This window comes from Amphiprion ocellaris, chromosome 19 (assembly GCF_022539595.1).
Source record: "Amphiprion ocellaris isolate individual 3 ecotype Okinawa chromosome 19, ASM2253959v1, whole genome shotgun sequence".
Lineage (NCBI taxonomy): Eukaryota > Metazoa > Chordata > Actinopteri > Pomacentridae > Amphiprion > Amphiprion ocellaris.
Genome location: NC_072784.1, coordinates 15050992 through 15069331, shown reverse-complemented (window position 1 = coordinate 15069331; position 18340 = coordinate 15050992). Strand labels below are relative to the sequence as shown.

At 39.7% G+C, this 18340-nt stretch overlaps 2 protein-coding genes across 2 annotated transcripts; one reads left to right on the top strand and one right to left on the bottom strand.

Moving 5' to 3' along the window:
- The first annotated feature begins 1145 nt into the window (after positions 1 to 1145).
- Positions 1146 to 4675, top strand: cldni (claudin i). Its single transcript, XM_023297966.3, has 3 exons — positions 1146 to 1306; positions 2653 to 2785; positions 3385 to 4675. The coding sequence occupies exons 2-3, from the start codon at positions 2654 to 2656 to the stop codon at positions 3883 to 3885; spliced, it is 633 nt and encodes a 210-aa protein (XP_023153734.1). The 5' UTR covers positions 1146 to 1306; position 2653; the 3' UTR covers positions 3886 to 4675.
- A 52-nt stretch (positions 4676 to 4727) lies between these two features.
- coro1a (coronin, actin binding protein, 1A) lies at positions 4728 to 13747 on the bottom strand. The gene is made up of 11 exons (XM_023297950.3): positions 13594 to 13747; positions 12210 to 12413; positions 10122 to 10244; positions 9893 to 10022; positions 8153 to 8334; positions 7633 to 7752; positions 6707 to 6811; positions 6479 to 6624; positions 5929 to 5986; positions 5626 to 5841; positions 4728 to 5086 (listed from the first exon to the last, which is right to left on the bottom strand). Exons 1-11 carry the CDS (start codon positions 13708 to 13710, stop codon positions 4994 to 4996), a joined length of 1494 nt encoding a protein of 497 aa, XP_023153718.2. The 5' UTR covers positions 13711 to 13747; the 3' UTR covers positions 4728 to 4993.
- Positions 13748 to 18340: the final 4593 nt, after the last annotated feature.

Sequence of the window (18340 nt, the reverse complement as noted above, 5' to 3'; positions counted from 1 at the left end):
TCCATGTCTCTGCATTACGTAATCATTAATTCATGTTGCTATTAACATCACTATTTGATGCTACTTTAGTTAGCCTCAATTAGGGATTGAACACTTTTACAGAGTAAGATTTTACATACACAACATGAGTGAATTAAATATGAAGCATTTCAGTTGTACACACATTCATGTTAATCTATGATCATTTTTATTCTTATGGTCTGAAATTAAGAAAAGCCAAACCTCTACTTCATTTTAAGTTTTTTTTTAAAAAATACTTTAGCCTTATGTTGTTACAAACACCAATGTACTTTTAGTTAAGTTGATTTAGTTTGTAAAACAGTTCCATTTACTTAATTTAGTGGTAGAATAAGTCTATACCACAAACAGATTTTAAATATTTCATGTGAAACTACAAAGTACTAGTAAAAAAAAAAACAATGCTTCTTGTTGAAATATAATTAAATGCCTGCATGTTGTATCTGTTAGAATACACAATTTCGACTATGTGTGTCTTACATACTATTTTCTTCTCTATATTTTTAAAAATCCTCTCTGTATCTTTTCACACTGAAACTTAATATTATGCAAACTATGAAAGTGTGTCACAGAATGTGTTAACAGTGGCTGCATTCCTCTTCATTTCCTCATTTATTTTCCTTCTCATGATCCACGAATCCCGGCTTTTAAAGTTACGCAAAAACCCACCCGTCACGTCACAGTTTCGACAGACGTAGGTGTGTATGAGAGGAGGTGGGGGGTTACTTGGGATGTGCAGCTATGGAGGCCTGGCTGGTATTTGTTTGTGTAGACGGTGGAGAAAAATGGGGGCAGTCTTCCAGGTGACTCACCGTTTTTTTTTCTGGTAACTTGTGATCGATACAAACAAAATGATTCACCCAGCAGCAGCATCATCATCATCATCACCACAATTACACAAACCTTTGTAGATGTTTCTTGGTCAGTTTTGACTACTAATGCCAAGATATTGCAAATTTTTCTCCTATAAACTCAAAAGTTTTTCCATTGGAGGCCTCCTTAGCTTCACAACAGGATTAAGGTGGGACAAGAGAGGGAAAGATGGAAGACAAGCTATAGGACAAGTCCAGTCTGGTCTTGAGGTCCTTCCCTTCTCTGTATTACCCTGTTTCAAGCTGAGCCCCACCTACATCCCACATTCCTCTACAAATACCCCATCCTCTCTTACAGCTCCTACATAACGCTTTTGTACATTTGAAAACAGCATCTTAAAAACTACGCACAGGTGGGGGAAAAAAAGGAAGAACCTCAACTGACACCTCATCTAATTTTTAATTTTTCACAAAAGGTAGGAATGTTTTTTTAATCCACTTTTTATTCAAATGGACAGTCTGAGTGCTGAAAAGAGACAGGATTCTGCAAAAGCTTGAAATAACAGAGGATGAAAGGATTGGTTGAAGGATTAGTTGGATACCTTTTTTATTAATGGACACGAGGAAAAAATGCGTAAAGTGCAAATAAACAGCCGTGAGACCAGGGAAAGAAAGGCTCACTATTTGCTTTATCTGTGCTCATAATTTTTAAGCATCTATATTAGAATTGACAAGGATGACCTAATTTATAAGGAAACAAAATGTATGTGTGTTTGATTGCAGTAAAATTAAGAAATAAAAAGTCATTTTGAGGATGAGCTGAACTTTCAGGAATAAAAACATTATTAAATGCACGAACTCACATCAGATTAGTTTTCAGTGTTTAATCTGCTCTGAAAGTTTGCTATCCGGGGCGGGTCACATATGCTAAAAAATGCTTAAAAGTAAGATATTTTTGTCCAGGTCTAAACCCTGACTGGGTTATTGGCCATCCTTTGTTATTTCAGTAGATTGAAGGTGGAGAAAACTAGATTTAATGATCACCAGAGGAAATAAAGTTGGAGGCATTTAGTTTGGTCGATAAAACGTGTCTCGTGGCGTGAGATTTTACGCTTTTCTGTATGAGTGAGGAACAAAGAGAAAGAATTTGGTGTATGTGCAATTAACACAGATGCCACAGAACATCCTGAATTGATCCCAGTGCCATGTACACGTGTGCTTTGCTTCTCCAATTTTTGAATTACACATTGTTTTTCAATACAAAGACAAACCACGAAGTTAGATTTTCCAAGTAAGAAGTTATGAGGGAGGGTGCAACATGTCCTGGGTGGAGATCCAGGGTGTGCAGGCCTGTTGGGACATGAGCTTGTTTTAAAAATGTAGCCCTACACCACATCTTCTGTGAGGATCTATCAGAGGGAGCGGGTGTTTGTCTGAGTGTGCCTTCAGCTATGTGATCACACACAAAACCCCCACAGATTAACTGTAATACTGTCTAACAACACACAAAGACATGTTACATCCTAGATTTGTGGAAGAAGTTCAACAACTCCTCCTCTAACTAGAACAGCAAATGCTAATGAGCTACAATCAAACAGCAATTAAGCAGAAGTACAGGAAATTAAGAGCAGAATTTTAGCATCTTAGTGGGAAAAAAATGGAAAAAATCTTAGATTTTAGGATACAAGACGTAAGACAAATGAAACTTTAAATACCAAACAGTTAAAGAAGAAAACATAAAGACTGAACAGAGTGCTGTGAAGCAGCAAGGAAAGCTTGAATCATCTCCCTCATGCCTCTTTGGTTTCTCTGGTTTTTCTAGAATGGGATCTGTTGGAGTTCAGATTGTATGTGTGGCCCTCGGGGTCCTCGGCCTGATCGGGGCCATCGTTTGCTGCGCTGTTCCTCGCTGGAAGGTGTCTTCCTTCACAGGATCCAACATTGTGACTGCGCAGGTAACATTTTAATCCAAGGACCTACACTACACAACTACACACAATGATTTCTGACCCTTTTGAACATATGTACTGTATATCTCTATATAAAAAAGACATGATTTCATCACTTTTAGATGAAGACCTAAAGAAAGCAGACTATTCTACTGAAGTATTTAGGACATTTTATCGAAGTAAAAAAAAAAAAACTAGCAAAATTGAAATATTAAAAATCCTATGCATCACAAAACATACTCAAAAGTAAAAGTGAGTGCCAGAATATTGAATATTATGTCCGTGGATTATTATTGCACATCTATTGTTGTGTAAGTTGCATTGCGTTTTTATTGCGTTTTTTTGTTCAGGTGAAGCTGATGTGACCTATTTAATAAAGTTTTGGGTAGTTCAACAATAGCAGTGCATAATATGAAAGTACATTACATGTTTTGTGAATGATGTGTTTGCAAAGTGACCCAGACTGTCAGATAAATGTAGTGGAGTGAACAGCACAGCATGTCCTCTTTACTTACTGTGAAGTATTGTTAGGTGAAGATGCTCAGGTTAAGTATATGAATAATGCATGAACTGACTTTGTGTTTTCGTTCCGTGTGTGTGAGCAGAGCGCTCAGGAGGGCCTGTGGATGGAGTGTGTGGTGCAGAGTACCGGCCAGCAGCAGTGCAAGAACTACGACTCCCTGCTGGTGCTGTCCTCCGACCTGCAGGCTGCCCGTGCCATGACCATCATCAGCTGCATGCTCAGCTGCCTCAGCCTCCTCATCCTGTTCTGCGGCGCCGACTTCACCACCTGCATCGAGAACGAAGACGCCAAGCCAAAGATCAGCCTGGTGGCCGGGGTGGGCCTGCTGCTGGCCGGCCTGCTGGTCATCATCCCCGTCAGCTGGTCCGCACACATTGTGGTGAGGGAATTCAACAACCCCCTGGTGCCTGCTTCCCAGAAGAGGGAGCTGGGAGCCTGCATCTTCGTGGGCTGGGGAGCCGGTGTGCTGCTGCTTCTGGGTGGAGGTCTGCTCTGCTGCTTCAGCAGGCCCAAATCTGGCTCAGGAGGAACCGCCAAGTACTACAGCAACAGCGCCTCAGCACCCAACAAAAACTACGTGTAGTGGCTTTATAAAAGGGACCGATGTGTGAGGGAAAGGAGGGCAGGGGGATTTAGTTGGTAAAAGACTGGGAAGCACAAAAAAGTAGATGAAACCTTGGGTTATTTTGAAAAAGTGTAAATATTAAATGCTGACACTAACTTGGTTCCATACTAATAGTCATGCTAGTGATGTTTTGATTTTGGGTGTTGGGTATTTCATATGCTATGCAAGTAAAGGCTGTAAATTATCAATCAAACTCAGCATGAAAACATTTTATTTAGGTTCCTGCCTTGGCGTATATGATATCAACTATAATAGTTTAGCTTCAAAAATGTTGCTTTCTACTTATTTTTCTTGAAACATGTGACCTCAAAATTGATTTTAAAGAACAGCACAAGTGTAAAAGAACATTAAAGGTTATGAAAATGTGAAACGTGTATTTGTGAAAAGAAAAATAATCAGATTTTGTGAGCTCTAAGCTCAACGTTTAAAGAGCCAAATGGCCTTTTTAAATGCACTAATGGCTCATATTTCACATACAGTTTGCATGTTTAACCACTTGTCTATTGTTCCTCTTTTATCTTGGATGCTGTTAACTATCTGTGGTCAGACATAGCGACAAAATAGTCTTTAACCAAATGTGTCTCAGTAAGCCTCAGGGAGTGTCTGTGTGCACTTGTTTCTCTGATGATATGTTCTTAGCATCCACATTACATTTCATTGTATAAGACATTTCTTGTTGCTCATTTTGTTTTGTTTCTCATTTTGTATGCTGACAAGTATTACTGAATAAAATTTGGTCCATTTCAAATGTGTATTCCATGGTTTCTTTTTTTTTTTTAAGAAAAAATGAGTCAAAAATGTACTTGGAAAATACAGAAGACTTTATTTCAAACTAAAAGCATATATTAAAATAGGAATTTTAAAACCAAATAAACAAATTCAAGCTTCAAGCCAAAAAAAAATAGTTTTCTAACATCCACTGTATTAATCTCTCCCTTTGTCTCACTACAATGAAAAGTTAACAACAGTTTTCTCCCTCTAGTTGTCATTCCTTGCTCCTCTGCTTATCTCTTGACTTCTGCTCTTGGTGTATATTTTTGGTTTATGTTTATCAAACTTTCCGGGTTTAATGCTTGCTCTCCAGTTCACTCACACGCTTGGTCAGCTCCTCTATCGCTGCTTTGAGGTCTTTCACCTCCTTCCTCAAGGACTGAACCTCCTGAAAGACAGAATAACAGTCTTGATGTTCATCTGATTGCATACTGCAACATTAGTTGTTGGTTAGGTGGATTTTCATGAGTAAAAAATATGTTTTTCCTTGCTACGGAAAATAAAAAAAATATTATTTACAGCAAAAAGCAGCATAATTACACTTTGACAGTACTTCAGAAAGTCCTGCATCCCAAACTGTATAGAAGTATCAGTGAAGTCTGGAATAAAACTCAAAATAAAAGTACCAATATGCAGAAAAATAACACATAAGCTGCATTTCACTGTTGTAGCTACTCTTAACTACTTTCTATAAGTACTTCAGGTTTCATCTGTAGAAAATGCATGATAATTAATATTTAAGTGGAAATTAAGTTGCAAGTAAAACCTCATTTAACAACTAAATCTGTTAAATAAATGGAATGGAGTTTCAAATGCAACCATCACCTCTTGAAATGCTGGAAAAAGCATAAAACAACATAAAATGGAAAATCTTAAGGTAAAGTAGAAATCATTATTATTATTTGAAAGTCTATTTTAGAGACTCACCCCGCTGCCTTCCTGCTGATTCCCTGCAGAGGCAGTCGTGGTCTTCAGGAGACTCTTGTGAACTTTGAACTCCTTGGCTTTGGTGGTCGCTACGAACCCGTCCTTTAGGGATATCAGGATCGGCTGTCCATCTTTGCCTTCAAACCACTCGTCAGCTTCAACCGAGGGCTCGGGGCCGATGGTGTCCGGGTACAGATCCTCCTGGAACAGATCCGACTACACAAGCAGAGAGAATAAAGAATTAAGTGACCCACAAACTCATTCTAATGGATAAAAGTGCACTTCAGCTTGTTAAACCTTTACCTTGCGGGGCACCGTCATGACTATGGGCTCACATTTCCTCTCATGGAGTTTGTAGAACCTAAAGGCAGAAACTTTAGTTCATATTTCAGGTTGTTGTGTCAGCATAGGTTGAGATAATGGGCCTGCTTTGGAGGCAGCGGACAGATTTTGCCCTCAAAATGTCAAACAATATAAGCAAGATAAAGAGTCGACAGCTATGCTGCAGTTCAGGGAAGAACAACGGTGCTTTGAGGTGAGTGTTTATGTAACAGTGAGTAACATGCTCATGCTGTGTTTACTGACTTAGTTTGCACTGGCTAATTATTACTAACATAAAGTACAGATGAGATTGATGTGGACATGAATGTCTGTACCAAACTGCACTGTTGCAAACCTACAAATGCAAACCTGCAAATGCAAACCTGCTTGTGGCACTAAAGGAAAAGTTCCTCCAGCGCCAGTGAACATCAGAAAACCGGAGTTGTGGTGCAACTGACCAAGCAGCTACAGTGTTATCATGGCTAAAATCACTGAACTACCTTTGGTTTTCACAAGACACAAACATAACTACCTGGCGATTTCACATTTGTTGACCTCCAGGCCCCTCTTGGGCATGTATCCCATCCCCTTCTGGCTCTCCTTGCTGCTGTACATGGACAGGTAGTGGACATACGGAGCTTCATCCGTCACCTCAAAGTAACGGATGCTGCTGTCGCCCTGTGACGAAGACAAACCAGTGAGCTGCGAGCGTCTGTGTGGGTGAGAATGACACAGAAAGATTTCAACATCTTGGTCTGACCTTTCCACAGAGGTAGACGACGCCAGTGTCTGGGTCGAAAAATGGCAGAAGGACGCCGCTGCTGGTGTCCAGCTCCTGCAGGGTCAACGGCTCTCCAAACTTCTTCTGTTAAGAGAATCAGATACACAAAGTTACACGTTTGATTACATCTGGTGTAATACACTGTAAAAAGTCTGCTCTAGCAGACGACAGGTAAGCCGGGGATCTATTTAATTGAGACTGATGTGGATAATGCAGAGCAAACACCCTCAGGGCTGTAATGTGGCTGTTGTGAAACATCAGTGTCGTAAATAGAAGTTACTCCCTAGTGAGAAATAACATTTTTGATACACCACGAAAGCCAAACTGTTCAGGTTTTTATGTAATATCTAAAAATTTAAGTCCACTTGCGCTCCTAAAAGTGTTTTTATGCTTCACTGTGCAGAGTTGGACACCAGAAAATCATTTTTAAATCATCTCCTGAAGGTGGACCCATCTTGTGTTCATCAGCTCAACTTTTCAACTGAAAAATATCCCCATTCATTCTATTCATAGAGTCTGAAGGTTGGGATTTTGTGTATCAGACACAGTTTATCTCAATATCTTAAAATATGTCTTGAGGGAGTGTTTAAAGGTGTATTTCGTATAAACACTACAGCCATTTTTTTTGCCAGGTATTTTTTTTTTTTTTTTTTTTTTAAGAAAAGTGTTCTTCATTTGACATAAAAAATTAAGATGAAATTTCCAGGCACCGACCAAAACTGAAAACTAAACCTTCAATAAACAACACATGTTTTTCTAAACAGGAACTTGATGTGGTGCTCACTAAGTTACATACATTTTATGTCGTAGAGACAAAATGTCAACCGCATTTTCATGGATATTTTTAGGATAAGCGTGAGGGTTCTGAATGTTGTTGAAGTTTTTCAGTTTGGAGTGACACTCACTGGATCCCACAGCGCCACCTGCCTCTCACTCATGCGACTGAAGCCAGTAGTGAGGATCTTGCCGTCATTCACAAACACAGCCCTGATAGGCCGGGAGCCCTCATGAGCTTTCTCCTTCTCCTGCAGGTGAAAAGTTTAACACAGAATAGAGCTGTAAATGTTCCATAAATACCCAAATAGATGCCGAAATAGATAGAAAACATAAAGTTATAGCTTTAAATGTTCTCCATAATATTAAATAATCAACTTCAACTTCTTTTCTTATCATTATCAACAATGTGCAAGAGATAAAAGTGCAACTAAAAGTCAAATACACATTTATTGGGTAATAACTGTACTGCTTAGAGCTATCATATCATTCTGACCAAGATGATTGTCTGAGAAAACCCCAACAGATTCTTAGTAGAACTGTGAGTTACATGATATTCCAGATGTTTTGGAAGAAATCCAGTTTAACTTTTTCTGTAAAGCTGCAGTATTGGTGATCGAGCAAGAAATGTGGTCAGATGAGGAAACCTACAAAGAGGACGGTGCCTTTACGTGGATCCAGCACCCGCATGGTCTTGTCCTTGCAGGCGGTGAGGATCCTGGAGCCATCCCTGTTCCAGCAGGCGCTGTAGATCAGGTCGGTGTGCACGCTGTCGATCCGCACTGCTGCTTCCCCACGGGCCACGTTCCACAGGATCACCACGTTATCGCAGCCTGCAGGGTCACAACAGTGGCAGATATAAAGAAGGGTTAAAGGGCTTCACTGTGGGCTCTATGTAAGAAAATTAATCTACACTAGAGATGCCCCGATCAGGTTTTTCGGCCCGCGATCCACGAATATTTAGTATCTGCCAAAACGTGATACCACTTTCCTATATATTATACACTTTGTATTATCAAGGAAAATACAAAGTAAACTTTATTTATTTAAGTATTGCAGATTAGCTGTAACCTCTTACTCTTTTACAGTCAAGGAGGAGGTAGGCAGTTCTGCGTTAGCAAGCAGAGGGCATTGTAGGTTTTTTGCTAGTAAAGGTGCACCATGTCAAAGTCTACTGTGACACTTCATGACATCTGGCCAGAGGAGTTTTAGCAAACAAAGTTGGGATTATCTAAAATGGTCTCCTATGTCCCAATGACATGTGACATAACTGTCTTTACAGATCATACATTGTGTCTGTGGCATAAAACAGAAAATTGTTCAAATTTATGACACCTAAGTGACAGCAGACAAAGAATCAGGCTTGGATTGGTTCCCATTCTGACCAGTTATGAAAGTCTTCATCATCAACTGGGACATCCCTAATTGACAATATTTGTCAAAATTAAAAACATTTTATTCAAGTATTACAGTGAAATTCAGCCTTTTTCTTCTCATTTTAAAATGCAGTGCTATGGTCGATTCAAGCTGATTCAGAATTTCACATTTGCTTTTCTAAGCTGTCAAAGCTTCAGTGTTATTTCCTGGTATCATGTTTTACATTTCCACGGTAATCGTAATAAACAGAACAGCAATGACAGCTGTCATGGCCACAGACAGCAGAAACAAACACCATATACAGAAAAGAGAACTCGGTGAAAAGTTTGGTGAGAAAGTCTTGATAGTACCGTTTGAAAGATGAGTTGGCTCGGCATGGAATAAAGGCCCTAACTTACACTAGAAACGTACTTTATGAAGATTAATGTCAGGCTTAAAAGCAGGGACATTCATGAATGAAAGGTTTGTACTGTATTAGCAGCAGTTAGGGCTGATTATTTAACATTAATATTTCTCTGCTGTCAGGGGAAGTGCATCTCGATTAAATGACTATTACTGACTGAATACATCTGTGGTAAATATTAAGATTTTAAGCAAACTGTTGCAGGAAACTACGCATGCATTTTGTCTATATGAGCAACGGCGGCATGTTTTTATTAGTATATTACATTTTTTCAATAATGTTGCTCAGTCCAAGCAGCTCTCATATTAGTGAAGTTATTTGGTGACTGTCAGACAGACTGAGGCTTCAGGGAGTTTTACTGTGAGCTGAAGTGTTGGGAGGGCTGAACAGTGTTGAGAGTGAAGAGGGTGGAGGCTGTGAGAACTTCCTCTTCAACAGAGGTGTGAGTCTCACTCAACAACACACCTGTGATGGATTTATGTCACATTCATCTCCGTGTGGTTCCTCAATACACATGATGCAGTTCCACACAGAAGTTCTCTGCCGTAACATGTAAACTGAGCGACAGTTAGTGTTTTAGCAGGTTACTGAGGGCGGAATGTGGGGAATACCTGCACTCATCAGCACATTATGAGCAGTGGGGTGCCAGCTCAGGATGCCGACACGTTTGGAGTGACCGTCCAGCTTCACAACAGGGTCTGTGAGTGACGTGGTCAGTCCGCCGTCCGGGATCTCCCAAATCTACTCATTGACGAAGACAATGAAGTGTGTAATTTACGTATCACATTGCAACACAAAGAATATGCCATGTCATACTTTAGAGAAAGACTGTTTCCTTACCATGACGCTGCAGTCCTCAGAACCACTAGCAATGATGTTATCATTGTGAGGACAGAACTCAATGTCCAGAACAGGACCTGTGTGGCCACATACAGTGGGGTAGGACATGTCGATACGTCCTGTCTGCAGAGGGAAGAACCAAGAGGACGATGACTGCAACTCTCAAATAAACTCGTCCATACAGAAACAAGGCAACTACAAAAAGTAAAGTAGATAAATGAATTTAAATCTGTGCATTATGAATACCTTCTAAATGTAAAATACTCAGTATTTACAGCATATTTTTTCCAAATATGGAAGAATTTGTGCTATATATTATATAAGTATTTATAATAGTATTTTCTGCTCATAGGACAACCGCACAATCTCAGTGTCTTTTTCCATATTGAATAACCCTGTGCAAGATTGTAATTTTCAACTTGCAAAGTAATTGGTGCAACATCTGAGTTTCAACATATAAAAGAATCTCTAAAATGTCAAAAGTACTTATGTATATTATCTTGTTTATTTTATAATGTTCTACTAATGTCTCTATATTCTTTGCTGTATTGCTGCTGCTGTAACACTACAAATTGTATTGCATCGCATTGCATCACATCACATCGCATCGCATCGTATCTTATCTTATCTTATTTTATTTTAAATTGTCTTACAAAGCAAGAAAAAAAACTGTAAAGTAACACAGATGTGTGATGAAAAAAGGTTAAAAAAAAACAAACAAAAAAAACATGATCTAATCCAGGTAGGAGGAGAAATTGATAGTCAGGTGATATAAATTCCAAAGCTATGCCTTCAATTACTCCTAATGCCTTGTAACCTGGTTACAGAGCATTTCAGGGCCTGGAAGGTGAAACTGCATTTGTTCGAACATGCCTCCATGTGGGAGAGCATCATGCAAAAGCAACATAACAAATTACATGTTAGAGTTAAAAAATTAGAAATGAACAATTTTCCAGCAAATCAATCAAATCTGGCTGCGGCGAATTTCTGAATTTGTTTTTTAAAGCAGGTAAAAAAACTTAAAGCAAGATAAGACAAGCACAACAGCAACCATATGTCTCAAAACAGGCAGATTTTATTTTTTTTTCCATTTTTCCACAACCCATTTCCCTGCAATTTTATGCCCAGTGGTCCCTTCATTTATTTTATTCCTTTGAGAATTATACACTACATGTGAGATAAGACCATGAATAATGTGGTTTCTGCAGGGGTCGCCAAGTTAAATTTAAGACTCAAAACCTCACATAGCGTGAGAATATGATCAAAAATCAGCAGGCACAATATGGATGACAATTATCTCATTTTTGTCAGTTTAGCAGTAATTTCTAATGACATAATTAATCACAGGAAAGACTGATGAGTAGTAGTGACAGTGTTTGATATACGGGTCTTAAGAGCCTCCTGCAGCATAAACTACTGTCTCCTAACAGACTGCAAACACATGCAAAAATATATTTTTTTATTTAACTTTGCAGCAAATTACAGCAAATATGAGAAATTACTTAAATAATTTCTTATATTTCAGTATATTTATTTCAGTAAAGGAACTCACTGCTTTGTAAAAAACTGCACAAACCTATACATGTGTTAGTAATGACAAGCCTGAAGGAACATATAGGTGATCCAAAGAGATGCTTCACTCAATTCACACACAAATGACCATTAACTGGGCCACAAGGCTTGCAATTTTCCACTTTTTCGGGGACAGAAAATGCAATAAAGAAGCCACCTATCACACTCCATAAGTGACTGCAGAGTAGTAGGGTTGAGGCCACATCCTGTCCTCCTGCACCGAGCTGACAACAAGCTCCTAATATGGTGAAAACTTCTCAACGGCAGAGCAAGTGACGTATAGAAAGACTCAAAGACAGCATCAAACTTCCTTATTTAGCTGAATGAGTGGTTGTGGCTGGCAGAAATCAAATTTTAAAGTACCAGCATGGAGCTGGGGATAAAACAAACAAACAAACAAAAAAAAAACACAATCAAGAACTTGCATCTGAAGTGGTCAACACATCCAAAAATGGCATGATGAGAAGTTACACAGAAGCGCAAAGAGCCAAGCAAGTTCCGGCTCTTGTGACCCACCTTGGTCAGAGGCAGCACCATGAAGGCTCCTCCACCGCTCGCGTCCACGATCATGGCCACAAACTTGGGGTTAACGGAGCAGAAGTTGCTGTCCCAGGTCATCTGGGAGATTCGGATGTCATCGTAGCATTGGTCAGCTTTCACAGCCTGGCCAAAGACGTGACGGAACTTACTGGTCCTCACAACCCTCCTGGACATGGTGAACTGAGGAAAAGCAAGCGTTTATAGAAAAAGCAAAACTTTGTGTGTGCAAAAGGTCTGCATTGAAACCTAAAGAAGCAAATCTATGTCATCATTTCAATGCATATGCTTCAACTATGCAGCAGCTTCACTGCTGTCCCTTTATGTTTGTGTTTTCTGATACTATTGTGGAAATATACTGACGACACAGTAGAAAGACACGACAGAGGGCACCTAAAAAAAGAGGAAGCACAACCTTTCACAACTGCTTCCTCTAGTCTGTTTGTGGCTGGAACCCTGTCTCATTCTCTCTTCAATTTGCGTTCCTGAAATAATTGTGCATGCTGAAGACAAGTGTACAAAGCAACAGCATGAACATGACACAAAAAACAAACAAACCATGCTTTAATCATGAATTTGAGCTGCTGTGTGCCTATAAAGGTAGCTGCTAAAGTGGCAGTTACACCACATCCTTCAGCAACAAAACCACTAACCCCTCGCTCTCACAATTTGTCATCCACACACTCGTGCCGTCATTGATTTTCCTATGAGTATACACAATTTAAATTACTTATTTTAACAAGCAAACAAATATATATAGCGAGTGCATCCTGAACCGAGGCAGGAGTCAGTCTGAGCACGTAATGAGATTTGTGTTAAACCTCAAATTACCCATAAGTTTAGTCAGAACCAGCTGCAAAATAAACCAAACATGCATCATTTAGCACTGCCAGTGAGAAACACTAAATAGATTTCATTTTACCTCCATTTGTAGACTTTACTTCCTGAAAGCTGCAGCTGCGCCTACGAGCTCACACTGGAATCGTGTAGGAGTCGTGCTGCATGTGCATCACAAGACCTCTCCTGCTTCTCTGCACCTAACTTAATAATCCTTTATAGAGTGAGCCGTAATTTTATCAGGAGCCTAAATGCATGTCATTGATCTGCCTCCACTGCTGTCTGCCTCTGTTGTGATGGAAAACACTACCAAGCACAGAGCAGGAAACAATTCACTGACTAGAAACAGGATAAAGTCAGACGATGTGCAACAAAGATGCCTAATTCAAATCAATGATGCTCTGGTATCTTCACCTACCTGCTATACAGTAAATGCAAGTGTTACAGGTAATATCATATCTTGTAAGATGCTCAGCAGGTGTAAATGAGCTGCAGGACAGATTGGAGGAAGATGTTTCAGGCCTACCTGGGAGTCGTGTGGAGGCGATTCAGCTTCGAGAGTTTCGGCAGCGACACCAGACACCCTGCCACCAGAATGAGAACTCAGAGAAGACGGTGGGTAAAGTACATCACAAAACGACATGGAGGAAGTGAGAATTTCAAATGAAGGTGGAAGTGGGAGGTGTCTCCTGTGACATTTTTGGGGTTAAAAAAAACTACAGAGGGCAATGTGAAGGCCTTTTCAGATTTTTTGTGAGATTATATCGAGATAAAAGTGTTAAAACAATGTAAACTTTGATTTAATGGAGTTCAGTCTACATTTATCAACAGATTCAAGCAGATTCAGGCCTTTGTCGCTCAGGAATCACCTCGTCATCAGAACCACTTCCTCTCTGACATGCAGTGATCATAAAACTGTTTAAAAAGCTGATCTGACCAATGTGATGCAGTTCACAGATGCATGTGTCAGAGCACAGGTGCAGGTTATTCTCTGAGAGGAGAAGTTTTGATGCAGCTTTCAGTGCAGAGACACCATATAGGAATCATTTTCTGACCAACTCTATTTACACTCCCCTCCAAAAGTACTGGAACAGTGAGGCTAGTTTCTTTATTACTGATGTAGACTGAAAATATTTGGGTTTGATATAAAACTATGAATATGAGACAAGAGAGCAACCTTTTTAGCTTTTATTTCCAGGTATTTACATCTGGATCTGATACACAACTTAGCAGATAACATTATTTGTAACGGAACACAAATACTTTTAGGTGAGCAAAAGTATTGGAACCAAACCTAATAATGAATATTTTCTCGTGTCTATCCTCCTCTATGGCAGTAAACTGAGTATCTTTGGGTTGTAGACAAAACATTTGAGATCATCATCTTGGGTTTTGAAAAGCACCAAACGACATTTTGCCCATTTTCTGACATCAGTTAACTGAGGAAATAATCGACAGATTGATCAAGAATCCAAAAATAATTGTTCGTTGTGGCCCTCGTGATGATTAGTTGTTGTGGACACACTAAAGACTTGCTTTCTCGAGCCCACTGAGTTGCAGAACAGAACACCACATGAGGTCCGTATTACCAGTTGCCAGTTTAGCTCCTCTTTCTGCAGGAGTCACAGCAGAAAAATGGGGCGCTTTAAGAATTTCTTTCAGGATTAAGAAAGTTCACACTTGTCTTATCAGAAATGTAGGAGTCAGTGCTTCTAGCAGTTTAGCCCAAAAATATCTAGATATTTTGATGTTTGCCGTATTCTTTCTAAAAATCTGTCCTTGAATCTTCATGTGCTGCAACATAAAAAAAATACTGGAAAGCCCTTTAAGCTGCATCAACTAACTGGTTTGGCTTGAACTGACTCTGTGATTAGCCGAGGCAAAGCGATGTTGTTGCGTTCTTGTTTTTTTCATCGTGACATAAAAATTTCATGCACACATAGCTTTACACTTAAGGGAACATTTGGCATAACCTCACCCATCAAAACTAAAGGAGCAACCAAATCCATTCCACTAAAATTCACATATTTTTTTATCTTTAACTGCCTCCTGTTGTTACAGTGTTTATGTGACCTCATGTGTATTTATTTTGGTACAGATGCACCATGAAGGTTACGTGTTGGAATGAAATCAGTCCTTCCAGCCAATATATGATCACTTTGTTGTCAGGCGAGCACAGAAAATGTTGTCTGACTGTTCTCATATTCTCCACGCAGATGTGAGCTCTGACCCTCTGGCAGGTGATAAAGAGTGTAATTAAACCACTTTAAAAGCTCATTTATGGCTCCTGCAATTAAAACTTTAAACTATGTTGATTGAGGCTGCAGGGCGTTGGGAGTCACTGGTTGTGTCTTAAGTGCAATTTGTGTAATTTGGAAATGTGATTTGCTACAGGAGTGTCCACACCTGCGGAGACAATAAAGTATCATATCATATCACATCACATCCAGTGTGAACATTTTATCTTTGTTTTTAGTGGAGCACACTTTCTTCACATTCTGGTGGCCAGAAACAATAGATAAAACATTTATAAAAGCACTTATTTATTATCATTCCTATTAATAAAAATATGAATGTTAAGGTTAAGAAAACAAATGAAAGTAGCTTCTACAGGCTGCTTTCAGCTCCACAGAGGGTTGTTTTGCTTTACTGACATTGGCATTGAGAAAATTTAGATTAGATTTTTTAAAAGTGAGTGAAGTTTATGATATTGTGCCGCCATGCATTGATGGTGTTAACAACAGGCATGCTGGTACCTTTATTAAAGGGAATTAGTGATGGGTTGCCTTCATGCATGAATCTTAGCTCAATAATAACCTAATTTTACACATGATTCATGTGGCAGTGCTGTTTGGATTGTGTAGGAGCAGTGTGAACTGGTACTAGGGGGGTGAATCTGGGACACCAGAGTTCACCGTCTAGCCTCCTGGAGGTGTTGTGGGACTAAATAGGTGAAACACCGTTAAAGGGAGGTTTCCACCTGATGACCCCCAGAGATGTGTTAGGAATCACTGCTCACTGGTGTGTATAGTGATGACTCAGGGATCCTAGGTCCTTCAATGAGTGTGTGTTCTTCTTGATGGAGCACAAGTGTCTCGTGTTTAAATTAACAATGATGCAGAAATGCATTTCACAAATCATGTTTTCAGGGGAGCTCATGTCCTTTTAAAGGGGCCAAGCTCCCACGTCTCATAACATTCTGATTAACAGGTTCTACTTCTGATTTACTTTTTGAAGAGCTGTCTTCAAGCAGTGTCCCTGTTTTGTGAGATTTTTCTACTATCAGTTGTAGTAGTTTAGGCACACTGATTTCTAATGCTCACTTGAGAGTTGTATTAACATAAAGCATTTTCTAACCTTGTGGTGCCAGATTTGAATGACCCAAAGCAGCCCTATACATCCCAAGCCAAGCCTTTAAGGTAACATTACATTATAGTAATGGTAAAAATGACTTTTCAAGATTTTATCACAGATTCGACCAAATAACACAGAAAAAAAACTGTTTAAGTCTAGTTGTAATGAATGTAAATGCCATTTCAATGTCATATAAGCTTCTACATGTCAAACCAGTGACAGGTATTTTCTGATAATAAAAGGGAAGATGTTGATTTGCAGGAATATGGACTTTTTGGGGGGAAATTTTAACCAAATTGTACAGCTATTTAAATTATCGCAAGCTGCCAAAAACCATTTCAACCATAATGGTGACTTTACTGTAAACCTACTTTTGACTCAACTCTAAACCTTCAAATTGAAGATGTGTCAAACAGCCAAATGCAATTTCCAGTTCAAACTCACATTATTCTTCACAAAGAAGTGCAAAAGTCACACACATACACATCCACAATTCTATATTTGTGAGGACCGAACCCCAACTTCACCTGTGCTGAATTTACTTCCAGGCTTTAACCCTAAAATCCGCCTAAATGACAGTGTGTTCGCTCCCAAGATAAAGCCCTATTCTCAGTTTGGTCCTCACAAAGACAAGCACACGCCCACACACATCTTCATAAAAGAAACATAGAATCATAAACAGGATGAAAGAGATGACCTGCAGGCAGGTTTAAAAATATAGACTTCAGTTTATTGCACAATCGTTGCTGGAGACTGAGGAGTGTGAGAGCCTGTCTGTTACACAGGACACTAATGTCGGACACACATGTGAAGTACAGCACAGGAACAGAGTGTGTGTCTGTGTTCGAGCGCGTTAATTTGCAAGCACACAGACTGGATAATGAGGCACTCTGAGGGTGCAGTCAGCATCCCGTCGGTGCAACAGGAGAAAGTAAACCGGACAACATACACATTTCATGCTTGCATGGGTTCTGCAGGAGAGCTCATACGCACATGTGCACATACATGATCTGGAAATAGAAATGAACGACCCTGGAGGAAAACCGCAGACCCGGACTGACAGTATTACCGCCTGTCAGCTGGTTTCATTTGGCTGCAGTATGGCTACAGTAATGCCTGCATCAGTGAACACGAACCTCCACTAGATGGAGCCACACTCGCTCCTTTGACACGTTAAAAATGCCGTGACGTTGCAGATATGAAGACACGATAACAGACAGACCCTCCAGAAAGCTCCCTTCATCCTAAAGGAAAGGGCTTGTCTCATTACCTGTACACATAGACCAGTGTCATTATTAGGATCCACAGAATAACAGTAATCAGAATAATCAGTATATAACAATACAGGTAATCCATTATAAACAGGTTGTTAACAGGCTATCCGGCACCTGTGTAATATTAAAAAAAACTGAATTTAGTTTTGTTAGTGATGTTTCCATACATCATTTTATGTCTTTTTTTCATTTAACATACAGACAAAAGGACAAAGACCAATTTTCTGATCAGACTCCACTCCTGTAACATGTATATATATATATATATTTTTTTTTTTTAGAGAAACACCCCCTTTCTACCTTCCTTCTCCCTTGCTTCCAGTCACAGCATGAACAGACTGGTTTTAGAGGGCAGGTGAAGGTAGACAGACGTTTCCATAGACATGTTTCAGACAGCAGAGGTCAGGCCTCGGATGTTACAGCTACTGCTATGGCACCCTGAGAAGTGGGAGACCCAGGATGTTGGAGTGAGGCCTCCGTTACAGCGGATCAGAGGGCCGGTTAACAAACACAAATTGACTTCACTGTTATGTATCCTTCGGCTGATAATGCATAGATAGACCAGTGGTAGTCACGAGGTATTCACATGCCCGCCAAGGTTCCCCCACCATGGTCATAAATGTCTTTCTCGTGTGTCTTTCAAAA

Excerpts from the sequence above, each read along its gene's own strand:
- coro1a (XM_023297950.3), bottom strand. The coding sequence starts at position 13,710 with ATGTCGTTTTGTGATGTACTTTACCCACCGTCTTCTCTGAGTTCTCAT. Across the intron at positions 10,023-10,121 it reads CTGAGGACTGCAGCGTCATG|ATTTGGGAGATCCCGGACGG; the intron begins GTAAGGAAACAG and ends GTCAATGAGTAG. Across the intron at positions 5,987-6,478 it reads AACAAATGTGAAATCGCCAG|GTTCTACAAACTCCATGAGA; the intron begins GTAGTTATGTTT and ends TTCTGCCTTTAG.
- cldni (XM_023297966.3), top strand. The coding sequence starts at position 2,654 with ATGGGATCTGTTGGAGTTCAGATTGTATGTGTGGCCCTCGGGGTCCTC. Across the intron at positions 2,786-3,384 it reads CCAACATTGTGACTGCGCAG|AGCGCTCAGGAGGGCCTGTG; the intron begins GTAACATTTTAA and ends GTGTGTGAGCAG.